The sequence below is a fragment of the Gastrolobium bilobum genome, unplaced genomic scaffold (genome assembly GCF_033153095.1).
Source record: "Gastrolobium bilobum isolate Gb01-03AN ecotype WA unplaced genomic scaffold, APGP_CSIRO_Gbil_v1 utg12160, whole genome shotgun sequence".
Lineage (NCBI taxonomy): Eukaryota > Viridiplantae > Streptophyta > Magnoliopsida > Fabales > Fabaceae > Gastrolobium > Gastrolobium bilobum.
The window spans coordinates 181,103-208,819 of record NW_026898262.1 but is presented as its reverse complement, the minus strand read 5'-3'; the positions used below and the strand labels follow the sequence as shown (position 1 = coordinate 208,819).

Sequence of the window (27,717 nt, the reverse complement as noted above, 5' to 3'; positions counted from 1 at the left end):
TCAATTTGCCACTAATTGCAAATAGCAAAAGTACACGTGCTGGTAGTCAAGAAACGACACCGTTAAACCCAGTGCTAAAGGTCTAAAACCCCTAAACCCCGATACAAGCAAGAGACGCACGTCCACCGTACGTGAATTAACCAAACTTATGAAATAAACCAATTTAAACCAGAATTAACTGAATCATTACGATCCGGTTATTTTTAGTTACAATTAGGACGCGTATGGTATCGGAGAAATTTTTTTTAATTCATAAAACAATTATTATTGGAATATAGTGAAAAATATTTTTGTACTAAAAAACTGTTTGGTAAAATCAAATTTTCCTTGGGAAATTATGAATAAATTTACTGAGTGTATGTTTGGTTGGTTGTGATATATTTGTGGGAATATTAGGTTATTTTACTAAAATAACATCAGCCGTACATAATGTTTGAAATATTAAATTTTTAACATCTGGAAAAAAAAGACGAACGCATCTGGTTTGTTGTGAGAAAGAAGACCATTCAAAGAAGGTGGTCGACATCTGTGATAAGTCAAAAGTACGAGTAACAACAGAATTAGAAGATGGAATAATCAGAGAAGAAGAAGAAACTCGAGTTTCTGATGACAACAACTCAGTGCAGCAGCTTCGTTTTCTTGGCCATGAAGACCTCCAGAAGAATTCTACAGTGCAGGAAAACAAGAACAAGAGGAAGAGACCAAGAACTGTTAAAACAAGTGAAGAAGTTGAGAGCCAGAACATGAATCACATCGCAGTGTTTGCAAACTGATGTACGAAAATGAAGGTTAGATTCGTCAATTTTTTCGCGCCTATTGTTCCATTTCCCCGAGCAACAAAAGGATCCATGTAATCAATGGCATTTTTTGCAAACGATCCGTACGATTACTTACACATACTTCACTATTGCCGGGATTAAACTGAACTATGGATTTGTTACCATTTTTGTCAACCAAACATGGATATCGTATTTCTCCAAGCTTGGTTTCTCGGAGAAGGCTAAATAATCCGGCTACCAAACGCCACCTTAGTTCACAATATTATATAGGTCAATGAACCATCCATAACCAAACTAAACTGAATAGTGTATGGCGGCAATGATTATGGTTTTCTTCAATTGGATGGTGTCCACTGATACAAATTTTCTTTAAATATTATGGTACAGTTTTGGCATGGAATGATTTTTTAAAAATAGTATAACCTTGACACTGACTGAGATTTAAAAAATGGTATAGCCTTGGCACGGGCTAAAATTATTTCCCAGCTCCGCCACTTATGGTCTCTAGTTTTTAAAATATCATTTGTTATTAATCAAGGTTGCAAATATGCACATAACACATTGCATCTTGATTGGATTGAATTGAATTGAATGTTTTTTTTTAATTAATATTATTAAAAAAAATTGTTTGCTGACATTGAGGTTAGAGAACAAGCAAAATTGGTGACTAGGAAACAGCTTGCCACAAATGTAAACTAGATGTTCAATTACTCGTGTCTTTTGAGCTCTTTGATTGTTAGGTAGTTAGGAGGAATGGATTATCAAATTGGGTCCATTAACAGGTAGATGTAAGGCATCCAAGATCTATTCAGGAATGGGTGAATATGGACTATAGACATCAAGGCTATCCGCTGAATTATGCTAGCTTTTTTGCCTTCCAACTATATCTATCAATGGATGAGAAAAGCCAACGAAACACGGTTGAAAATATGTATTTCGTGACAATCCACCTACTGACTTATCATGGAATTCCAATCAAAGAGGGAACTCCACTTTTATTTGTCAAGCTTCAAATCATATGCCACAAAATTACAACATCATAAACTCAGTGAAACCATGACCAGAAGAAGTGCAATTAACAAGAGCTGCTCCCCAGTGTATGGGAGATAATATTAACAATGGCGTACATGGGAAAGTTGCGCGTCTTCGTCTAAACAGCTATTATTAAAAAAAATGTGGTGAACCCCACCAATTTCCCAATTCATGATAATTAGTGATGCTGATGATGCGACAGTACTGTCACATTTGGTGGACGATGCATTTTATCTCCATTCAAATTGCAAATGGACGTTGTACTAAAAAAAATTGCAAATGAACGGTGGCCAAAATCAAAATGTGCAGTATTGAGTGCACAAACTGCAACACAAGGAACCGCATATTTTTTGGCGGAAACTTCAGCCTATAAACATGGGCTTTCTCCATCATTGTTAGTATCTCACAAGTTTAAGAGAAACTATTCTCTTAGTAACACCATTTAGAGAGAAAAATACCAAATGTTTTTTGTTCAGTCCGAGTACACTGTGAATATTTACACGTAGGTGATAGATGTATACACTCAGAAATATCTATAAAAGATGGAAGAAACATCTATCTTTTTAAAGGATAGAAGCTTGTATCATTTTAGATCCTAACCATTAATTTCCGTCCATCAACGGTTATAATCTATTGGGTCAAACTTAATGGGTCAAATTTATTATTAATTAATTAATAATTTTGATCCAATAAATTATAACCGTTGATGGACGGAAATCAATGGTTAGGATCTAAAATGATATAAGCTTATATCCTTTAAAATGACAAATGTTATTCCCATAAAAGATATATTATACGGGCATATAGTCAATATGTCAATCACTGCGCACTAATAATAGGCATATAGCAAAAGTGTGAAGAGTATGCACACTGATAGATTAGAGAGTAGGAAATTCAGAATGTGTACTTGAGATAGACTTGACCCTTTATTTATAGAAAGAGTTAGAGTCCTTATAGAATTGTGATTGTTAGAGTGTTAACAAACTTGAGGTCACCACCCCAAAAGCTAATTCAAATGGTGAGGGTGCTCAAGGCCTTATAAACCTCACATTAATTGCCCACACAATCATGTGGGATTATATTTCTCAACACGCCCCCTCACACGAGAGCCTACTGGACTTGAAGGGTGGACAACATACAAGCCCACCTACATGTGGAAATTCTACTACAAAGAAAGTGGGAGGCATGCCCCCTCACACGAGAGCCTACTGGGCTTGAAGAGTGGACAACATACAAGCCCACCTACATGTGGAAATTCCACTACAAAGAAAGTGGGAGGCGGTGAGATTTCAATGCTCTGATACCATGTTAAAAACTTTGAGGTCACCACCCCAAAAACTAGCTCAAAGGATGGGAGTGCCCAAAATCTTATAAACCTCACATTAGTTGCTCATACAACTAATGTGGGACTATATTTCTCAACAGGATAAGATAAGTTGTTTCATCCTTTATTCATGAGGATTATTGGGATAGGGACCTAATATAATAATATTTTGATCCATAACATTTTTTAATTGTTATTTCGAGTGAGATGTGTTTTTCTAATACAATAGAATATGATATTGGTCTTTCATTGTACTTTAGAAAAGTGTAATTTTTTACGCACAGCGAAAATCTTATTTGATATTGCCTATAATTTTTTCCAATTAAGTTTTTCACATAAATGTTATATGTCACATCAATTGACATTTGTCTAAGAAACTAAAATTAATTATTTAAGAAACTAAAGTAATTATTTATTTACTCGCCGTTATATAACACGGAGAGATTCTCACTTATTTACATTTACCTAGCCATTGTTGTGTTTCGCTCATGATATTCTGTTATCAGACAACTGACACTAACCATTATAGTTCACTGCATATTGACAAGTTGAAGAGGATGATGAGTGTCTATGATTTAAATTTGAAAATACAATAGCAGGTTAGTCATCTTATTCCAATTTCCGCGTGTCAATGGAGGAAATGTTTGTCTTGATGTAGGATAAATGGATAACTACCATCAGATACCGCACTATGTCAAAGGTGACGCTGACACAATATCCCTATTAGACAACATAGATTTTCGAAATTTTCAAATAACCCACGTTTCCCACGGGAGGTAAGGTGTTCATGGTTTTGAATTGATTCGATTTTGTAAGTAGAAATTATCTGATTAAATTCTTTCAGTTTGATCATATAATTATTTATTTGGATTATTTTTTTTTCAAATCCAATGCAGCTTTTTTCGATTTGGATTGAATCAGTTTTTGATTTTTTAAAAATTTTAAAATTTATTTCATGATTATTATGCGAACAAGATATCTTTTATATGTATTGGTTTTGTAAATTTTAGTAAACTATAATCTATTTTTTTTTTTGGCAATGCGATATAAAATTTCACACGGATAAAATTTTGTTGATGAGGTGTGACTGAATTTTTTCTTTGGTTTAGCCGACAGGTTAATGAGTCTTGAATTTAGAATTTTTTGGTCTACAATTGGGAAAAGACCTAAGTAAGTAGAGAAAAATTAATATAAATAACATCTTTTGTATATATTGGCTTTGTAAAAAAAAAATTGAAATACAAAAGCATCAGTAAACGATAATATAGTTTTTTTTTAGGCAATGAAATATGAAACTCTACACAGATAAAATTTCTTGATGAATTGTGACTAGATTTTTTCTTGGATTTAGTTGATGGGTTAATGGATCTTGGGTTTAGAAATTCTTAGGCTATGATTGGAAAAAAACCCAACTAGGTAGAGGAAAATTAATATATTAGGTCGGTATTGATTGGAACGATTTTCATCAACTAATCCGAAAACAGATCAAATCCAATAAAACTTATGAGTTTTTTTTATTTTTCGATTATCGATTTTTTGGTTCAGTCATCACGGTTTGAATCTGTTAATGAACACCCCTAACAGGTATCCTTCATCATGATTCATGATCTTTAAGGGTGGATTTTTTTATTTTATTTTTTCGTAATCAAGGGTGGATATTTAACAAGGATGAAGCATGCACATTAAGCATGGATGAAGAGTCCAATTTATGCACACAATTACAATTTATCTTTATGCTTGAAGAATATCTAGATTCTAGACAACAACAAAAAGGTTCAAGGGCATAAAATCAAGGCCCTATACTAATTTACTTTTTTCTTTCTATGTATTGCGTTCGATTCTCTACTCACTATAATAGATTACAAACTTACAAGTTACAACTAAACCATAGAAGTCCTCTTTAACACGCAAGCTTTCCTCCCTCCACAAATTTTGAATTTATCATTTATACACATTCTTGCGCTAGCTTAACCTTATCACTTTTTGCTTTACAATTATAACCAAATTGCAAAGTATGTTGGGGGAAAAAATAAATAAGGACAGAGTGAAACAAACAAACGATAACATGTTTATGCTAGTTTGAACCAGCAACCTAGCTGATAGAATTTTTTTATTAAGGCTTAGAACTTCATACGTAAAGCTAAAGCAGGTCATATAATTTTTCTGAAATTAAAATATATACAAAATTCAAATTTTTATGGGTTTTCTCTGTACAACTAACTAAAATAGCAATTAGCTTTCGTGCTTTCAATCATTTGAGGAAATTAGTAGCAAGATTCCAACAATTTCAGTATCAAAGCTACAGTTTTTTTTTTTTTTTTTTTTTTTTGAAGAAAAAGAAGTTTAAAACTTTAATCTTGGATTCGTCCCGAATCAAATTAATCCTGTTGAGAAATATAGTCCTGCATTGGTTGTATGGGCAACTAATGTAAGGTTTATAAGGCTTGGGCACTCCCACCCCTTGAGCTAGCTTTTGGAGTGGTGACCTCAAGGTTCTTAACAGAGAGTATCACGAAATCTCACCGGCTCCCATTTTCTTTGTAGTTAAGAAATATAGTTTCACATTGGTTGTATGGGCAACTAATAACCAATGTGAGGTTTATAAGTCCACTCTCACTCCATGAGCTAGCTTTTGGGTGGTAACTTAAGGTTGTTAAGAAATCCTAAAGTAATGAACCAATTGAAATAATACAAAAAAAAAAAAAAGCTACCAAATTCTCAAAATGAAGATACAACGCAAACAGGATCTAGCTTTAGATTAAAAAATAAATAAACGAATCATTCTACCAAACAAACATATTAAAATAGATCTAAATTACAAAATAGGAAAAGAAATGATATATATCAGAGAAAAGAACAACCTACCGTGACTTTTGATTCACACTAATGCTCATCTTCAAGATGAGAAGTGAGAACACAAGGCTTCCACCATTGGAGTAACGTCGAGAACAGGAAGATAGATAGACATAAAATAAAAAATTTTGTTTAAAATTTAATTTAAAAAAATCACTCACTTTCTTCTCATGATTTTTATTCTTTGTGTCTATCTCTCTCCTAAAATAACATAACGTAATTTAAAATGACAAACACAAAAACCCTAATAAAAAAAAGTTTTATTTTAGTTACAGTCAATCAAGCTTAATTTTACTAAAAGACTTATTAAGTTATTTATTATTTAAATATAATAAATTAGTTTATATAATATATTACATACATTATTAAATTATTAAAATTTAAAAATAAACGTATTATTATGCTTAAATTATTAAATTAATTTATATAATATATTAAACTATATTTTGATATTAAATTATTAAAATTTAAAAATAAACGTATTTTTATTTCTACTTTTTGTAAACTCTTTTCAATTTTATGTCATAGTTTGTTTTTATTATTCAAGTTCTTACTTTGGAACTTAATTATTTTCTGTTATTATTATACTTGAATTTCGCACTTCCACGATCGACGTTATAAGTGTTTTCTGTTGACACGAGTGAAATTAAATTACAACTTACAAGTAACTGAAAAATTCCTTTTTATTAAATATAATTGAATATTTTAAGGTCAGTTTGGTTGAAAGAGGATAAGATGGGATATGTTATCATATCCTGCCCTTATCTATTATTTGTTGAACTAATAAGATATGATAAATTTATCTTGTTGACACATTTTATCATGTCCGTAATATGATATAGGAAAACTTGGGTTAGAAATTGATATAATAGGATAACAAGTATCACATAATATAGCGCTATGCTCTTCCACTATGAATATTTCTGGGCATGTGAGGGTCATCCCTTGCCACCGGTCAACCGACAATAACAAATCTCTTTCATCCACTGTTGCAACCATTCATCACAATGAGCTATAGCAACCACCGACCACCAAGAACCAACCACCCACCAATATAGATCGGCCTCCACAATTGCCTCCACTCACCACCTCGGGCTGCTACCACCCCTAATCACCACTAGTCACCACTACAACCGCCCGCTATTATCAATTAGCCACCACATTTGTCACCTACCAACGTCAGTGCCACCATTTCCACCAACTAACCTCACATGCCACCATCGTACCAACAAATACCACCATCGCTGCTGTTGCCATTCGCCACTGGCATCCCCAGACACCAACCACCACTGTCATCAATCAATCACCACAATTGTCACCTACCAATGCTATTACAACCACCCAATGCCACCTACCCCGCAACTTATAACACTACCAATTTAATCGGTCACCCGCCGCAACCACTCACCATTGTAATTACTCACCAATATTAACAATTAATTTAAAATTAATTTTTAATTTTAATAGGTGAGGATATAATTTTTAATATTTAAAAAAATTATAAAATTATTTATGTATTTTAATATATTTTATTTAAAATTATGACTTTTAATTTTTTTTAAATAATTTAAAAGGAAAAGATTATCTAATGTTACTGTAGACAATTTTGTCTAACGTTCACATTAACAGCATCATTTTGTGATTAAAAAATTAGAATAATAAAGACTATTATAACGCTGAAATAAATTATACACCATAAATTTTGTCCCAAAACGACATCGTTTCGGTAAACATTAGACAAATTGTTTATAACAAAACTAACCCTAATTTAAAATAAGAAATAATGTTTAAATAAGTAAAAATCAATTTTAAAAAATCATATAAAATTCTACTAAAGAGATATTTTTGTCTATTTATATCAATACACTATATGGCTCACCTCAAATATCAAATAGGATAACATTATCCTATTAGACGATTTATCTTATGCAAATCAATCACAAGATAAAATATAAGCTCGTATCCTATTCTAGCTAGTCTTATATCGTATCATATGCATTCTTATCATGACCTACCTACCAAACAAGCCGTTAAAACAAAGCTTGTTTGGTTGACCCTCATCTTTCTCGATATAATAAACCAAAAACGTGCCATCGTGATGCTGTTGCCTTTCGTCCATGGGTTGCAGAATGATACCATGACATGGTTGCCTCCTCCTCTGAGTTATTCGATATTGCAATTTGGCACTGCATTATTCGAATATATATTGGACCATCTTGATTCTTGAATGATGAAAATCTCGCACCTTGGGCTGAATCCTTTTAAAGTTAATTGGTAAAGCAAGGGACCAGCTTTTAATGGCCCTGGAGAAAATGCAGGATATATATCGAATTTGGAACGAAACGAGACGAGAGAGAGAAAGAAAGAAAGAAAGAAAGAATTAATAAGAGGATAGGTTCGAATTTGGTATTTTCATATGACATAATAAATATTTTTGCCTCAAGTATAAATTGATTGACAGAACCCTTCTTCTGGCGCCAACCATATGGTCCATGCCAGCTTTTATTAAATTTTGACTTAAATGCTTAAGTAGTTCTGGTAATTAAGAGGAAACGGAGAAGGCAATGAAATATGGAAATGAGTACAACCAGGCAAGTCGTATTGTACTCGTTTGACTCCTTTTTTACTTATGGGTTTAACTTTTCTTATGTTGTAGGATTGTAGGAGAGAAAAAAAGTAGAGAGAAGTTAAATGTGGGTCCCATATTTTATATTAAAAAAGAAAAGAAAAATTAATTGGCACGGAAAACGAATTTGTGTAGGAAAATGAGAGTATCTCATGTGGCATGAGAGTATTATTTCCTTTTACTTATAGGATCTTTACGAGCATATTTCTTCTCTTGAATTTTGGTCAAACGCAACAACCAAAATCCTGATTGCTCCAAAGCTTGTGACATACCATTTTTATTGTTTTTTATGTTGCTGTCATGTGTGATATCATATTAACATAATTAACGGCGACAAAAAAATTAAAATACTAAAAATATTATAAATTACATCATCACGCAAAATGACATGTGAGACGATTCACTTCTTCTTCTACGCCACAACATGGCTATTATGATTTTTTTTTTTTTTTTAATCAAAAATACACTTTACCTATCTCATTCTCATGTCATTTTCTTCCCAAAATTTGAAAAAAAGATGAAACAAGATAATTGAAGTGTATTAGGATAAACGAGAAAAAAAAATAGGGAATAAATGATTCAAAAAAAACCACAGAGTATTTCCCTTTTTTTTTATATGAGCGTTGTGCTCTATATAAATTATATATATCGTAAAGAACAAATCATAAATTTCGAATGAATATATTTTGGTATAATGGATTTTCAAAAACTAATTTTAAAATATTCATTTGTATTTAAAAAAAAAATGAATTTTTTTCAAAATGATTAATTTTATGAAGCAGGATATACTAACCACCAAAAAAATTTATCACTCTCACAATCAATTTAATCACCGTTGATTTTTGTCAATCTAACGATGATAATTTATTGGGAATTATTAATTAATTAATAAATGTGACATAATAAATGTTATTAATTTTCAATAAATTATAACAATTAGATTGACAAAAATAAACCATGATTAAATTAGTTGTAAAAGTGATAAACTTTTTTGGTGATAAGTGATTCCTTTCACACCGATATACCACTAGGGTCAGGGAAGACCCCCAACCTCTTTGAGAATTTCTGAGAGGAATTACATATCACCCACCAACAAAGTCCTCACATTAGCCAGCGGAGTTTGAACCCACGCCCTTTTCCTTAATTTTTTTTTGAATGATAAAATAAAATTACTTTAGAATTATGAGTATAAATTTTTATTGAAACACTCACAGGTATTATACAATCCCATTTTTTTGGTTGATTCAAAAGCGATTCGGCTTTAAGTATGACCGTTCAATGCTTGCATCTGATTCTTTATTTGAGAGACTTGCCAGTTGCCACCACGAATTCTTTTATTCATGTAAAGAAAACCAATAGTAATACAGTCGTGAATATATACTATATGCCCGCTTTTGCTTTGACCACTAAAATATGCTGTCGCGCGTGCGTGCGTGCAGGATTTGTTGGATGGAAATGGCCTTCTAACTGACATTTGCGTGAAGCTGAGGCAAAAGCTAACCTACGGATACAAAATTCAAACACAAAACGGAAAAACATGCATTGCAGTCATGGATCATAGAAATAATACTACGGAGCTTGAGGAGGAAGCTCTGTTTCTGGGATGTTGTTCCTTTTCGCTTTCTTGGCCTGTTTAATCTCCCCAAAAAAGTAAGACACAAAGCCCCAAAGTGATAGTAACAGAGAAACCCCTTTCTCTGCTTTAAAACTCTCTTTGTAAACAATAACGGCGAGGATTTCGGTAATGGGCAACAACACCGCAATTAAAATACCAGAAAACAAAGAAGAAGCACAAAAGATAACCCCTATTGCTCCCAAGAAGAAACCCTGCCACATTATTGCACTCCCCACAAGCACAGCGTAGTAATTAACTTCCCCATGCTTAAAATTTCTCGCTTCTTTTGGAATTGCCTGCAAAATTCAAACAACCCAAATCACAATTATTACTTTACAATTTAAAAATTGTACTTTTAATACTTTTATTAATCAAAATTAAACAAAGACATAGACAGAGAGAAAAAGAGAACAACCTTAAAGTCGTTGTTTATGATCATGCCGATCGTACAGAACAAAGTAGCAAACAAGCCAATAACAAACTGAATCTCCATGACAAGAGAGTATGTGATAGCTTGCTTGGTCTTCTTGTACATTAACTCCACGAAGGGCAAAACAAACCCATACAATGCAGCAGCAACAAGTGTCAAAACAAAACCCATAACATATTGTTTTGTAGACTCACCCGCAGGACGATCCCCACTGGTGTGAAGAGCCAAAACCGCCGCTCCAACGGTGAGCAAAACGACAGCGTTCACCGAGTAAGCCGTGAACTTCTGCTTCACGAGGAGGAAAGCGAAGACGGCGGTGAAGGCGAGTTGTGTGGCGATGATCAAGGCGGAAGTCGAAACGGGAAGCCGAGCGACGCCGTAGGCGTAGAAATAATCGTCGAGGCCGGTGAGGATTCCGACGAAGGCGGAGGCGAAAAACAGAGGAGGCTTCATCGAGATAATCCGCAGTTTCGTGCTTTCGGCGGCGGTGGCACGATGGCGGCGGCGGCGGTTGAAGTATGAGACGGCGAGGGGAAGCAACATGAAGGGAAAGCCTGCGGTTTCGAGGAAGGCTGAAAGCCAGACTCGTTTTCCGCCGTTGATGAAATAGAGACGGAGAACGAGTGGACCACCGCAGGTTCCTAAGGCTAACATGACGCAGTTAATTATGAGAAGGAACCTCTTCATGGTTCTGTCTCGTTCTGTTTCACTTCCTTCCGCCATGGCTAGCTAGCTTCAGATCTCTCTTTAGTGTGATTAGGCGAGATCACCAATAATAGAACCACCCAGTCAATTAAACAATCTTGGAATTTTCTTTAAAGGATACATGCTATATAAAGTTATAAACTGCACTTCATACTCCAAGAAATAAAATAATAAAAAATTAGTGTTTGTCGTTTGTCAATGTCTATTAACAAAAGCTTTAAAACAAAAATGACGGTATAATGTAATCTTATATAATAAATATAATTTCTCGTTAATTACATATAGTCAAATAGAAAAAATTTATATCTCAAAAAAATCTATTTAAAAAATAGGTCATATATTTCCTTTTACATGCTGATCCTATGGACTCATTTTATGGACAAGATAAGATAAGGATAGGATAAGATATGAGACTGATAAGGATAAGATATGAGACTGATAAGGATAAGATATGAGACTGATAAGGGTAGAATATGATATGGGGCTGATAAGCCTATATCGTGTCCTGTGTTTGATGAGAACCTGATTAGCAATCTGATAAGATTATGTAGAAGAAGAAAGGAGAAAGAAAAATAAAATACAATGCAATAAATACAAATATATCGGGTATCGTGAGGATATATTGGGTAACGTGAGGATATATTAGGGACGTGAGGATATATGGGTATCCAATATTGGTATCCTATCATGTTGAATCCTAACTCAGCTCCCACATACCATAGGATAAGAAATCATGTATTGGATAGAATAAAATGAGACAATAGGATAAGCTAATCATATCCTATTGATCCACCAAACAAGAGATAACGGTATGATATGATAAGTTATCTTATCTTATCTTCTTTATCATGTGCTTCAAACAGGTCCTATAATCTTACAGGTCATCCTATATTATTTATTTTAAATAAAATAAATAAATTATTAAAATAATAATTTTAAATAATAAAATAATATTATCTAAATTGTTTTTTTAACTACTAAATACCTAATAGACTTAAACAGACCAATTGGCCTAGACATTTTCTAAAAATAAGTTATGTAAGACTTCTAACTAGACCTATATAAGATTGACAGACCATGTCAGGTCTAAAATATTTTATACATACCTAACAAGTCCAACCCAATGTATATATGCCCCTGGACTGACACATGTTTACAAGCTTTCATATTAAATTAATATTTTTAAAAAAATTATTAAAATGGGATTTTTACTTTCTTTATTTTCTTTGATTATTATTCGAATTTATTTAATAAACGATAAGCATAATAGAATATTTGCAAATCACCAGCAAAAAAAAACAATGTTTTAATATTGTTAAACATAAAAAAGTAACTGCTTATATATATATCATATTATATTTTAATTTAATTTTTATTAGTAATAATATAATCCTCTTTCAGTTAAATTAGTTTTCTCTTAAATATTTTTTGATTTTTGATTTTAGTTTTTTATTTTTATTTGAAAAATAGTATATTACTCGTGCGTTGCTCCAAGAAAAAATGAAATCGATTTGTTTGTCTCGTAAAAGTTAATGGAAAACGTAAAAGTTTGTTTTTATTTTTTATACTACTTATAATACCCCCTATCTGGGGATGGAAACAAATCAGGGGCTTTTTGCTCTATTTGTGAAGGCTTGAGCTTACATGTTTAAAATTGGTTGTTGGAACCAGACTTAGACTTATATAAAAGCTCGATTAATAAAAAGCTTCAGGGTACAATTCAAAAACTTGGCCTTAGAGCCTCTCAGGCTGGCCTAGTATATTAATTTTTATTTTTATTTTTATTTTTTTATACTACTTGTAATAGTCATCTCTCTCCTCAATCCTTTTCACCCCTTATTAGTTAAACAAACTTTTTGAATGATTTTGTTCTATATTATGTTGTTTGGATATACGTTGAATTTATGAATATTTATGGAATTACTAGTGCTGTTGATTGTATTTTCTGTTTGGATAAATTTTTGTTATCTTATTTTTTTTAAACAGGTTAAACTAGGGTTTTATTTTTTGTAAATAAGTCAGGTCACATGTCGATAATTATATTCATAACAGGTAACAAGCTAGGTCAGATTGACACATTTAAACACAGGTTTAGCCTTTTAATATCAATGTGCAGCCCGGCTCGACCCATTAACACCTTTAACGTTGACTCTCTCGACACGCGATTTTGACCGTGTCCAACTCGTTTTTTTCTTTTTTATGTTTATGAAAAATTTAAGTTGCTATAATTATATCCACTAATATATCAAATCTTTATTTATATTTTCTATTTTTACTAGTTCTTGAGATCCGGATAAAGAAAAGCGATGAGTTGGTTATTAACTTCCGAGGACATTCAAAAAATGATAATAGATCGTCATTAACGTTAATTTTAACGCGAATTTAGATAGAAAAATATAACTTTTTAGTCAATATATATATTCGTGTTTGTTCACAAGGCCAAAATGTAAAGTTTTCAAAAACTTTATAAAATTAAAACAATTGTAAAATAAAACAAGTTTTAAAACAAACAAAAAAATTCGTGGATCTACCAGTCGCTTTGTCGAAGATGACGGTGGCCTCGTGGAGGAAGTTTCTAGTGGTTTGTTGCTGAGGCCCCGAACGAAGAGCTTCTGGAGAGTGGTGTTGCGGTCGGCGACAGAACGAATGGCGTCGAGCACATTAGATGACAAAGTGATGCAGTTTCGAGAATGGAGGCAATGGTGGCGGAGGACGGTGGTGGAGGGGAATCGAAATCGGCCATCCTCGTCAATCTTTTGCTTTTTCTGAAATTCCATGGTGAGGGTTTTTTTTTATAATTAGGAATTTTGATGTATAAATTCAAAATGCATTTAATGTGTGCATCATTAAATGTTTTCTCAATTTTAACATATTTATTTATTAGTGTCTTTAATATTTTAATGATGGGTAATTTAATTGAAGATAATTATGTTTTGAAATAAAATTAAGGCTATTAATGCCATCTTATTTATTGTATATTACCTTAAATGACAAATTATATTGAATAATCAAAAATATTTGACAAATAATATTATAAGCTCTATAATCAATCCCTTTAGCACACTCATGAGCTATATGTTTATAGATAAAATTATTCAAGATATTTATTAGTTATATGACTTTTATTTGCTGTTATATATATATATATATATATATATATATATATATATAAATTATATTATATATATATATTAAATATATTATTTAATATCAAAATGTGTCAAAATTTAATATTTTTAAAATTAACGTGTCGTCATGTCGTGTCGTATTCCGTGTTGGTGTCGATACAACATAAGCTGTCACATTAAGATTAATATAATTAAAGAATTTTTTAAAATTTTTCTTTTAGTTGTTTGTCCTTCTTACGTGCCTTTATCTTAAATCCATAAGAGATAACTTTTCAGGTAAATAAATGGAAGGAATTTTGTTTTGGTAAATAAATAGAATGATTTTTATTTTTTTCGGTAGACGATTTTTATTTTTTTCCTAATGACCCTATCCGCATGCTCAAATTATTTGATCATTATTAATCATGAAGTTGACTTAAAAAATATTTATTGTTTAAAAAAAAAAATCTATTAATTTATTTGATATATACATATATTTTATCATAAATTCTCATATTTAATTTACTAATCAATAATTGTAATATTGCATATTTTTAAAATATTCCTCTCTTTTAAAAGGTATCATATTCATTATCATTCACCCAATGCTGAGTTAGAGTTGTCATACTGGCAATGATTGTGCCAGTGGGATGCCGTTGGGGGCAAAAAGTTGATGAACGGGGTGGGTGGTTATGGTGAGAAAGGGCCATAGAAGATGAGAAACGGAGACTTACGATATGTAATGCCAAAAAGGATGTGCGTCTTCTTTTGACTTAGGGCGTAAATTAATTATTTATCTAATTGAGTACCCATTTATCAAACTCATGGATGAACTATTTATATAATTAAATTAAAGGATTATTTTTCTGCAGTCAATATAGATAAATTATGTATATTGAATTCAAAATGACATTATTTTGGACAGAAATCAATGTATTTATATAATTATAATTTATTTCAAGTTAAAATAATTTTTATCATCATAATTTTTTAGTCTTTTAACTCAAATCGGTGTTATTTTGATAATTAATGTAAATAAATTATAGATTTTATTGATCTCATGTTAAAGAAGATAAGTTATCTCATATCATAAAGATAAACATGTGGGTTTCACCACTTGAAAAAAGAAAAAAAAAAAAGATGACACAGTTATAGTTATCGAAGAGTGTGTAGATGAGAAACTTATCACATGTAGCATAAGAATAGTTTTTTCCATAAATTATTTATATTTACTGTAAAAATATTAAATTCTAAAAAAAAAATTGATAAACAAATTCTTAAATTAATCGCATGTGATTTCATTTGGAACTGTTACTATCACAACCAATTCTTCACAAACCTAGATTCTTTGGTGAATCGTGAATGTAGGTGTGTAAACGAGAGAGAGAGATACTTTTTTAAGAGTTATGACCTAGTTTACATTAGATTAGATTTGGATTTATTAAAATAGAAGCCGCTTAAGTCTTAAAAAATCTATTTAAAAAAATGTCACACACGTACTTGTATTATTTAATATAATTTAATTAAAAAAAATAAAATAAAAACTTAATTATTTTTAATTAATAAAATAATGTTATTTTATTGATTTTTTAAAATTCTCTATAAATATTAAAGGTTTAATAAACTAAAACTGATTAACAAGTTTAGGCAAGACATTTTTTTTAATATAGTTTAAGTCAGTGGCTTGCACCAAATTAATAAATCTGCCCAGACTCAAAATGTTTTATATAAGTCTAATTTATTTAAACCAGAATCTAGCCTGATTCAGTCCATTTACATCCTTTTACGAAGCTAAATTTATGATTGGGTTAGGATCATTTTATCTGGGTACAAATTACATTCTCAAATTTATATGTCAAGTGTATTTATATCCTACGAATCTAATTTACTAAATATACTAGTGTATTATCAAAATATTTGTCGTCCGTCGTGGTTGGTTAATCACACTGCAAACCTTATACTTACAAAAACCTGTTACTATCTTATTCTATATTTCAGGTGGAAAAAATTACAGCATTGACACAAAACTTTACAAATATCAACCATAAACAAAAATCTGCTATCCAGAGTGATCAATATTATACAAATCAAATATAGTTATCTACTCGTTGAGTTATGAAAAAAATAAATACGTCATAGTAGACTATGTTAAAATGAGGATGGATAAAAAAAGAAAAATGCATACAACTTATTGCTAATTATAACAGCCACCAATAAAATCAAGGTAACAAACAGACCAAGCAAATATCGAATTAAAAGATCAGTTTGTTCCTATAATAAAAAAAAACTATTAATTTAGTGTCATTCTGTAGCAATCATTGGAGGGATGATTTCAATACATACTAAACATGTGATTTCCTATGTTTATGCATTACGAGGGACATCCTCTTCTACCATCATATTTATGCCTACGGTACAAAATGCAAATGCTCATTAAATAAATTACGCTAATATGTTAACACCCACAAGTAATAGTCTCAACAAAAAAATGGGATTTTTATTTTTTAGAACCCAAAAAACATTGTTAGAAAGGGATTTGAAAGCAAATTAACCAAATAGTCATGTATGAGCCACATTTTTTGCTTACTATAACGTCCGACCGCTTCAAGAATCAATGACTATCCCCACATACTAACACGAGACTTTTCAGTGTGCTTTTTCCTCACTCGCACACTTCCCGGGAAAACTTCCTAGGAGGTCACTCATCCCAGAATTGCTCCAAGTCAAGTACGCTTAACTGTGGAGTTCTTCTGATCCGGGCTACCGAAAAGCAGATGTATCTTGTTAGCATAGGTAGTACCAATTAATTCTTATAAGTTATCCCAAACTGTGCAGTCTTATACCTGCACAGCCTTTGGAATCCCTCTCTTTCGGGTGTCGATTCGATTCATTCATGCATGTAACCCCCGCTGGAAGCCTGTCAGGAGCCGCTCCTTGTCTGTGCGTCTTTGCACCGGCGATCACTCCCCGCCCTTGTCAGCGCTCGGGATGTTACATGCCCACCAGCTTCCGCCTGGTTCGTCCTCGAACCACACCGTACTGGATGAGAGGCCCTGCTCTGATACCACTTGTAACGTTCGACCGCTTCAAGAATCAGTGACTATCCCCACATACTAACACGAGACTTTTCAGTGTGTTTTTTCCTCACTCGCACACTTCCCGTAAAAACTTTCCAGGAGGTCACTCATCCCAGAATTGCTCCAAGTCAAGCACGTTTAACTGCGGAGTTCTTCCGATCCGGGCTACCGAAAAGCAGATGCATCTTGTTAGCATAGGTAGTACTAATTAATTCTTATAAGCTATCCCAAACTGTGCAGTCTTATACCTGCATAGCCTTTGGAATCCCTCTCTTTCGGGTGTCGATTCGATTCATTCATGCATGTAACCCCCCGCTGAAAGCCTGTTAGGAGCTGCTCCTTGTCTGTACCTCTTTGCACCGGCGATCACTCCCCGCCCTCGTCAGCGCTCGGGATGTTATACTTACACTGAAACAAATGTGTCTAAACAAAATCAAATCAATACACATGCTAAAAACTTGTAACAATATAAAGAACCCACAATGATAAATTTTTAAAAAACAACAACATACAATGATAAATTTTGTCACCTCTAACTATTAGCATGTAATAGGTTTGTATATTTATCTACAAAAAAGGCTCTTATAGTTACGTCTAAGATTTTATATTTTATCCCAAAGATGAACTTTCATTTATTACAATTAGATTTACAAAATAATAATAAATTATTTTTTTTTGCAAGGATTTGTGTCGTTAGATAGATGTTGTGAACAAAATAAATGAGGAAGCAAAACTTACTTGCCAATAGGTAAGACAGAAAATGGCGAAAGATTTTCCACATAAAAATTTGTAACACCACTGGAGGGAAATGATTCAAATATTCTGCTTGAAAAAAAATCTCAACTTATAAGAAGTCACAAAGTATGATTTCTTTTTGTGTTTCTACATGAACAAATGACAAAAATAAACACTTACAGAACAATTAATGGAGATGTTGACCGTGGAGAGAGATTTTCTACAAAAGATTTTACCGTAACTTTTGATCAACAGTAATCGTGAATTATTACTTTATTGTTGTAAAAAAATAAATGAGGAAGAAAACTTACTTGCCAACAGGTGAGGCAGAAAATGGCGAAAGATTTTTCATAGAAGGATTTGCAACACCATTTGAGGGAAGGGACTCAAATATTCTGCTTGAATAAAACATAAAAAAGTATCGAAGTATAAAAAAAAATCATACAAAAGAATTTGTCACACCATTGGATGGAAAAGATTCAAATATTCTTGTTATAAGAATATTCGATGTACGATTTATTGTTTGTTGTAAATGAAGGAAGAACGGAAAAAAACTTACGTAATGACAGGAGAGGCTGAATTTTGCGAGAGATCTTCTACCAAAGATTTTGTCATACCATTTGATGGAAAGGAATTATTACAACTCTCCTTGCGCGAATTACATAAGATACCATTAAAACAATCTTGGTTTCTTCCTTGTTGGGAAGATGTATCTGAATATGAAATAAACAATATTTATGTTAAAAAAAAATTGAAACGTGATCTGCATTTACACATTGAAATGTGGCATGTATTTTTCCACCATACAAAAGAGATACATTAATATATCAATGGAAAAAAAAAAGACACCAAAAAAATCGCACAGCAATAATCAGAATCATGTCCACATTATCATCAAAATCCATCCGGTGAATATTGGGAACCTTCCAACACCTAATCACCCTAACTTTAATCCTCCAATTCTCCTTGGTAGGATTAATATCCTTTATAAAATCATACTTGGAGAACATCGTGAACGTTCAAAATGCAAACGAAGAAAATAACTACAACAAACAAATAGTCGAACAAAAATAGTGAGAACAAAAAATCGCAGAAGCAAGAGATGAGAAACGTCAGGGGCTAGAAGGAAGAAACGTCTTAATGACTTGGAGGTTTTTCCAAAATATGAGATGATGAGTTTTCCATATTCAAATAACATTATTATACAACTTTTCATCTTTCAATGCAATAATTAAAAACCTTTCATCTTCTAATGCAACAATTAATGATGGTGGGTCATTAATCATCCTTTTCGATTTTCGTTTTTGTATAAAAAGTAATTATTATGAATTTTTCTTTTATTTTATTTTTTAAATATTAATGCAAGTGTGAACACACAGCTTAGGATGAATCACAATTTGACACGTCAACATTTTGGAGAGTTTATAGTGTGAACACACAGGAGGTTTGCTTTGGTTCTCCTTTATATATATAATAATAGATAAGCCATTAGATACAAGTATATTAACGATCATGTGCAAATTTTTCGGTATAAGAACAGCTTATTACGCCATATGATTTTTTATCATATTATTCTTTAACAAAATTAGGATTGAATTTCCCATTTAAAAAAGTCTTTAAATTAACCATAACGAGGTGTTAATGATTTGTGATTAACTGTTTCTGGTCACCAGCTCATCATAAATACACGTTTGGCCAAAAACTAAAATAAAACAATAACTGGTAATTGAACTGTTTCTTAAACGGAAGCATTTTCCAGGATATTTCTCAGTCATAGCAGTAAAATTTTTAGGCAGAATCAATTAGTTTGCTGTCGCAATCTTATCATCATAAGCTTTTCATAAATTTCAAGGCAAATTCATCTTAGTCATCAAAGCAACTATAATAAAAGCAATATATTATTTAATAACTTACCTAAAAGTCTATACACGGTAACAAGTCTTATTGTTTTAAAATAAATATATCAATCATGCCTACCGAAAAAAAAAGTATATATCAATCATTGTTGTTTCATAAGACACAACCAGAGGTGGCAAATTAGGCAACATGTTCCGTCTTATTGTTGAGAGATAGTTGAAAAATTCGACTCATCCTATCATGTAACGTTCGATAACTTGTAAGGATTAATCATTATTCTCATAAATTAATACGAGACTTTTCAACATACTTTGTCTTTATTAACACACTTCACCGAAAAAAATTTAGGAGGTCACTTATATCAAAATTGCTCCAAGTCAATCACACTTAAATATGGAGTTATTTCATCATTAATATATTATTTAATAACTTACCTAAAAGTCTATACACGGTAACAAGTCTTATTGTTTTAAAATAAATATATCAATCATTGTTGTTTCATAAGCTAGAATCAGAGGTGGCAAATTAGGCGACATGCTCCACTTTACTTTTGAGAGTGAGATGAAAAATTCAACTCATCCTATGTTCGATAACTTGTAAGGATTAATGACTCTTTTCATAAATTAATACGAGACTTTTCAACATACTTTGTCTTTATTAACACACTTCACCAAATTTTTTTTAAGAAGTCACCTATCTCATAATTATTTCAAGTCAATCACACTTAACTATTGATCGAGTTCTTCCGTAGTTAATATATTATTTAATAAATTACCTAAAAGTAATATATTATTTAATAACTTACCTAAAAGTCTATACACGGTAACAAGTCTTATTGTTTTAATATAAATATATCAATCATTAATGTTTCATAAGACACAGTCAGAGTGGCACATTGGGTGACATGCTCCGGCTTAGTTGAAAAACTCGACTCATTTTATCTTGTAACATTCGATAACTTGTAAGGATTAATGACTGTTCCCATAAATTAATATGAGACTTTTTAACATATTTTGTCTTTATTAACACACTTCACTGGAAAAAAAATTATGAGGTCCTCTATCTCAGAATTGCATAAAGTCAATTACGCTTAACTATAGAGCAGTTCTTTCATTCTGAGCTATCAAAAAGTAAATGTACTTTATTAGTATAGATAATACCAAATAATTCTTCTAAGTTATCCTCAATTATACCTTCTTATATTAGCACAGTCTTTGAAATCTTTCTCTTTCAGATATTGATTCGATTTCAAGTATTGATTCGATTGGTTTATATATATCCCAACTACAAAATTTGTCATAAGCTGCTCATTATTCGTGCTCTTTTGTATCATACTTTTTCACACCAGTGATCACTCCTTATCTTATCGGCTCTTAAGATATTACACGCCCCGCTTTTGACGCAATGCCTACTTAGTCAACATCTAGTTTGTCTGGCTCACAGTCAAAATATCAGCCATGACACGACCACCATCCGCATGATACAGGTTTGCAAGGCGTGCCAAATGCTGGAGCATGAAAAAATACAGATATCTATCGATAAATGTTGCCGTCTATCAAACAGTCAACTATATTCTTAGGTTCAACCGTACCAATATTGTTGGGTAGCACGTGTTTTTTCTGTATTGGACAAGACATTTTTAAATTTAAATAAATATAAAAAGTATAAATTAAAATAGTTTTTTAAAATTCTAAGAAAATATAATTAATTCAAGTATATATTCAAGTGGGATGGGTTATTTGTTACGTGAGATTCTTAAAGCTTTTATGTTGCAATATTCTTATGATGTATCATAGAATGAGCGTTTGTCGGTAATGTGGTTTACCATTTTTTTGGCTATCTACTTATTAACAAAGATTGTTGATTAAGACTTCAAAATAAATATGTATGAATAGTCAATAATAACGGTGACTTGCGTTAGTAACTAACAAATATTTAATAATACAATGAAATTCATCTACACATAGTATAAAATCTCTTCCACTACTACTGTGACAGAATTTTTAAAATTTTAATTTATTTCAATTATATAATTAATTTATTTTGTCTTTTGTCTTTTGTCTTTTGTCTTTTTTATTTCTTTTATTTACATTTTTTATTTTTCATATCTTAAACCTTTATTTTTAATTTTTTAGAATAGAAATTGAAATATATTTACTTTAATAAATTAAAGAAGACATATACTTCATTATAAAAAAAAGATATTACTATTACATACCTATAAATAATTTTTCGTTTAATTTTAATCTTACGGGTCCTAATATTAGTATTTCGATAATTCTTCATGAGATAACTTTATAATTTATTAATAGAGCTGTGAAAAAAAAAAGAGAATACACAATTTCAAATTTTAGAATATACTCCGCACCTTTTTCATCCCTTTCTTTTTCCTGTGAGTTCCCTGCCGGCTTGAAAGCCCACCTCTATGTATATTTTATTTTATTTTATTTTATTCATATTAGAATATTAGCATAAGATGGTTCAAAATTTTAACAAAAAATAAATAATATAATAAATACATAAGTTTTTTGCATATAGTTTTAAATACAAAATTATTAAAATACAATTAAGATGAAATTAAAAAATAATTTATAAAAATTATTATAAATATTTTTTGTTCTAAAATAGTTCAATTAATATGTCCAAATAAGTATAGTAAAATTTTATCATTAAAATAATGTGCATAAATTTAAAAATATATCAAAATGTGATTTTATGTTCCAAAGAAACCAACCACATTCTTTGCATTAAATGTACATTTGTATATAAAATTTAATTACTATTTTGTATTGATAGTAGTATCGTATATAATAATTTTAGTACTTATTGCGAATTTTCCGTTAATGATTGTCTTGAGAATTATTCACAATATAATAACAAATAAAAAAATAATATTTTTTGTATCAACTCATATTTGTTCATTATATTTTGGTTACAATTTTTTATTTTAACATGTAATTATTCCAAAATTATTTAGCAACTTTCAAATGTCAACACAACACTTTGTGTTCACACTTAAATCACTTTTAAATGTTTCCAATTTTGTAACTTTTTAAATTCGAATTTTAAACTTGATAGCTGAAAAAAAAAAAGTCAGCATTTATTTGTAGCAAACAACTGTATTAATATCTCACTACTTTTTGCAAAGATAATTGTTAAGCCTGTTAATAATACCACCACTTTCTGCATTGAAAATTGTTAAGCCTACTAATAATATTTATTGTTATGTTTATTACGAGTCTACAAACAAACCAATGATTATTTTGTTAGCAGCTTTAGAAAATAAGTTTTAATACACAATGTGTCTCTTCGTAATTCACGTTATTAATAGTATTTATTATTATGTCTATTTGGATTAATTAATTTTTTTGGGTCTACAAATGAACCAATAATTATTTTGTTAGAATCTTTAAAAAAATAAGTTTTAAAACACAATGTATCTCTTCGTAATTCACGTTATTAATAATATTTCTTATAATGTCTATTAGGATTAATTAGTTTTTTGTGTCTACAAATGAACCGGTGATTATTTTGTTAGAAGCATTAAAAAATTAGTTTTAATGCACAATGTGTCTCTATGTAATTAGGGGTGTAATAAGATCAGACTTTGACCTTCATGGCTCAAGCCTACGTAAATATATGTCGAGCCTATCTGACCCATTAGTCTATTAAAGGCTTGATTTAAAGGCCAGACCTGACCTATTATTAAAACATAAAAGACCTAACTTGACCTGTGAGGCCTCTTTGGCCCACCAAGTTGTAAATTAAACTAAAAAAAATGAAATGTTTCATTTATTAAACAATATTTTCAGGAAGGGTTCAAATTATAAAAATTCTCAAATGGATTTTTAACAATAACAGAAAGATTTTTAAATAATGTTCAAGACAACAAAGATATGATAAATATTATGGTTAATAACTTTTAGAATAAATAAGTAATATATATGATAAATATTTTTATTTTAAAAATTAAATAGGCGCCTACAGGCTAAAAAGTCAGACTTTTCATATTTTGTCTGCGACCTTATTTTTAAACAGGCTTCTCTACAAGACTAAATTTATTCTAATTTCCTAATAGGGTAGGCCTAACACAGGCCACTATAAGTCGGCCTGACTCATTTACGCCCCTATATGTAATTCATGTTATTTGCCCGTAAACTTTTATTTTTATAAATATAAATTTGTAAAATTTCAAATACTAAAGACACAAATCCTTACAAAAAAATAATTATTTATTTTTATTAATTACTCAATTAAAAGGAATGACATTAAATGTTTTGCAACATATTATTAATTTAAATCTATTTATGATTATTAGTTTTCAACTCAATGAGTAGTTGACTTTTCGTATTCTTCACCGAATTATTATTGGTAGAGTTAAAATGTTATTGAAATTAAATACCATGCATTAAATATATACTTATTCACATGTTAATTCTGTGAATATCTTATGCAATTAAGCTAATGAATGCTCTTTTGATATTACTACATTCAGCTTCAACTATTAAGTGTTTGTTAGAATATTAAATGTGCTAACTCAAATATTTGTCAATTTTTCGTCTTATATATATATGTCACAACTCACAAATACACACACCTCAAAGAGTCAATTTAGAGGCAACAATAGAAAATATAGATAGATAGTAATCTAGACACAACTATAAGAATCCTTTTTTTGTGTGGATAAATATAAAAGCTTAATACATGCTGATATAAAATGCTTACAATTAGAGGTGACAAACTGGACTCGGTTCGAAAAGTTGGCCCACCAACACATTTTGATAATTAAATTAAAATTTCACCCTTCTCCTTTTATAATTAAATTCCTAAATCTGATTTCAATTTTTGTAAATACAAATTTGTAAAATTCAAAATACTAAAGACACAAATCTTTGTAAAAAAATAATGAGAGAGATTATTCTACCTACAACTTTTTCTACCTACCATCCTATAACACCATTAGATCAGAATCTCAACTACATTTTTCATTTCGTTCTCTTATCGAGATTCTGATCTAACGGTGTTAAAGGGTAGTAGACAAAAAAAATGATAGGTAGAATAACCTATCCCAAAAATAATTATTTATTCTTATTTTATAAATTTGATTATTATAACCGAAAGTCAATCTCTGAAAAAATACTGAAAGAAGTCGAGTCAAATTTTATAATTTTTGAATGACTACAGGACAAACTAAAATGCAGTTATATACTTTTATGATTTGTGTTAATTTTTATAAGACAAACAAATCAATTTTTTTTTTATCGTTGTAATGCACAGATAATACACTAGTTTTAATAGTATTTTATAACTTATTGTATAGCACATGCAGTTCAATATAATAATTGAAATAGTTTGTCATCTTATGAATTCATCAATATATATTAATATTGAGTTTTATTAATCTCATGTTAAAGAAGATAAGTTATCTTATGTCATAGAGATAAACTTGTGGGCTCCACCACTTAAAAAAATAAAAAGAAAAGAAAAGAAAAAAGTGACACAATTATCGAAGAGTGTATAGGAGAGAAATTTATCACGTAGCTTAAGAATAATTTTTTCCGTTAATATATTATGTAACATTTCAAAGCTATTGAGACAGTATTCAAAGCTCCCGACCCGTTGTGGTCCTTGCAGAGAGAATAGGAAGGAGAGGAGAGAGAGAGGAAGAAGAAAAAGAGAAGGGAGGATCATAGAATAACGAGTAAATACTTTTTTTGGTTTTTATCAAATTTTACGATGCCAGTTTTAGTTTCTAGCAAATAAAAAGGCCCATCGTAGTCCGTAAAAAATTCAAAATGGACCTATTTAGTTAAAATTGTGGTTTCTCACAAATTCAAAAAAGACCTATATTAGTTCTTAAAAGAACTAAAATGGGTTCATTTTGAATTTTTTAGAGACCACTATGAACTTTTTTATTTGATAGGAACTAAAACGGACATTATGAAATTTGCTTAATAATATTTACTCGAGAATAAATTTCCAAAGCTGTTACGCTTTTTCTTCCTCGAGAGTCTCACGAGCAAAATATTTTAACCATATAATATTACTTCTACATTATAAATATCTAATTAGGCGTTTTCCAAAAAAATAAAATTAAAAATCTAATAGGCTTTGTTCATACCTCAGTGTTGTTTACGCTGCTTTGCCAAATTTATGCACCCCAAATTTCAGCTCCAACCATTCATATCATTCATATGTACATTATCTCTATCAAATCTGTTGAGTTCCCTTCTAACTTGTTTCTGTTTGAGTCGAGGTTTCTAGCACCTCAGATAAACTTGATATTTCAACTGTGTGCTTATCTCATTCATTGGTAGCCTTTAAATAGGCGAACATACAATAAATGGTAACAACGTAACAGACTAAAACAAATAAATACTCTATCTAAACAGTCCTACGGTTACAAAGAATTCAAACAATATACGTTACAAAGAATTCAAACCTACGGTTACAAAGAATTGAATTCAAACAATACACGTTACAAAGAATTCAAACCTACGGTTACAAAGAATTCAAACAATATACGTTACAAAGAATTCAAACAATATACTGTTACATATAATCTCCAACACTCCCCCTCAAGTTGGAGTATGTAAGGATGAAATGCCCAACTTGGGAAGAAAACTAAGAAGCTCGCGTTGTCCCAAGGCTTTAGTAAACAAATCAGCAAGTTGGGAACGAGAAGGCACATGAGCTGTTGTAATATGCTTGGCTAGAATATGTTCACGTACAAAGTGGCAATCTAACTCAATATGCTTGGTACGCTCGTGAAACACCGGATTCGCTGCAATGTGTAAAGCAGCTTGGTTATCACAAAACAATTCCATAGGACTTGAGTGAGTGACCCCAAGAGAGGTGAGAAACGACTTGAGCCACACAATCTCTGCTGTAGCTGCAGCCATTGATCTATACTCTGCTTCTGCAGAAGAGCGAGACACCGTTACTTGTTTCTTGGTCTTCCAGGATACGGGTGAAGAACCCAACATAATAAAGAAACCAGTGAGAGATCGTCTGGTAAGAAGACATGAAGCCCAATCCGAATCACAATAGGCATGAATTTTTAGGTCATAATCCGATTTGAGGAGAAGTCCTTGACCAGGATCTCTCTTTACATATCGAATAACCCGGAGAACAGCCTCATAATGAGCTAGGCGCGGTGAATGCATGAATTGAGAAAGGATATGAACAACATAGCTCAGGTCGGGTCTTGTGATAGTGAGGTAAATCAACTTACCAATGAGTCTTCTATACCTTTCAGGGTTCTCATATACTGGTCCGTCATCCAAGGCAAGACGATGATTTTGTTCTATGGGGGAAATCGCCGGTTTACATCCACTGAGCCCGGAATCAGAAAGAATATCCAAGGCATACTTACGCTGACATAAAAATATTCCTTTCTTGCTGCGGGCAATTTCAATACCCAAAAAATATTTCAGATTACCCAGGTCTTTTATTTTAAAACACTGATTCAGATACTCCTTGACTGCAAGACAAGCATGTGAATTATTACCTGCTAAGATGATGTCATCGACATAAACTAAAAGTGCAAGAGACACTTCCCCTTTTTGCATAGTAAA

General features: G+C 31.2%; 2 protein-coding genes across 2 annotated transcripts; both read right to left on the bottom strand.

Annotated features, from left to right (window-relative positions):
* Positions 1-9,938: 9,938 nt before the first annotated feature.
* On the bottom strand, positions 9,939-11,416 carry LOC133314313 (purine permease 1-like). The gene is made up of 2 exons (XM_061515776.1): positions 10,645-11,416; positions 9,939-10,525 (listed from the first exon to the last, which is right to left on the bottom strand). Exons 1-2 carry the CDS (start codon positions 11,380-11,382, stop codon positions 10,184-10,186), a joined length of 1,080 nt encoding a protein of 359 aa, XP_061371760.1. The 5' UTR covers positions 11,383-11,416; the 3' UTR covers positions 9,939-10,183.
* A 7,174-nt stretch (positions 11,417-18,590) lies between these two features.
* LOC133314307 (uncharacterized mitochondrial protein AtMg00810-like) lies at positions 18,591-27,711 on the bottom strand. Its single transcript, XM_061515770.1, has 2 exons — positions 26,753-27,711; positions 18,591-18,678 (listed from the first exon to the last, which is right to left on the bottom strand). The coding sequence occupies exons 1-2, from the start codon at positions 27,709-27,711 to the stop codon at positions 18,591-18,593; spliced, it is 1,047 nt and encodes a 348-aa protein (XP_061371754.1).
* Positions 27,712-27,717: the final 6 nt, after the last annotated feature.

Coding starts and splice junctions, on each gene's coding strand:
- LOC133314307 (XM_061515770.1), bottom strand. CDS start 27,711: ATGCAAAAAGGGGAAGTGTCTCTTGCACTTTTAGTTTATGTCGATGAC. Junction 18,679..26,752: donor CTTCTTAGTTTTCTTCCCAA/GTTGGGCATTTC, acceptor TTATTCAAGCAG/AATATTTGAGTCCCTTCCCT.
- LOC133314313 (XM_061515776.1), bottom strand. CDS start 11,382: ATGGCGGAAGGAAGTGAAACAGAACGAGACAGAACCATGAAGAGGTTC. Junction 10,526..10,644: donor TCATAAACAACGACTTTAAG/GTTGTTCTCTTT, acceptor TGAATTTTGCAG/GCAATTCCAAAAGAAGCGAG.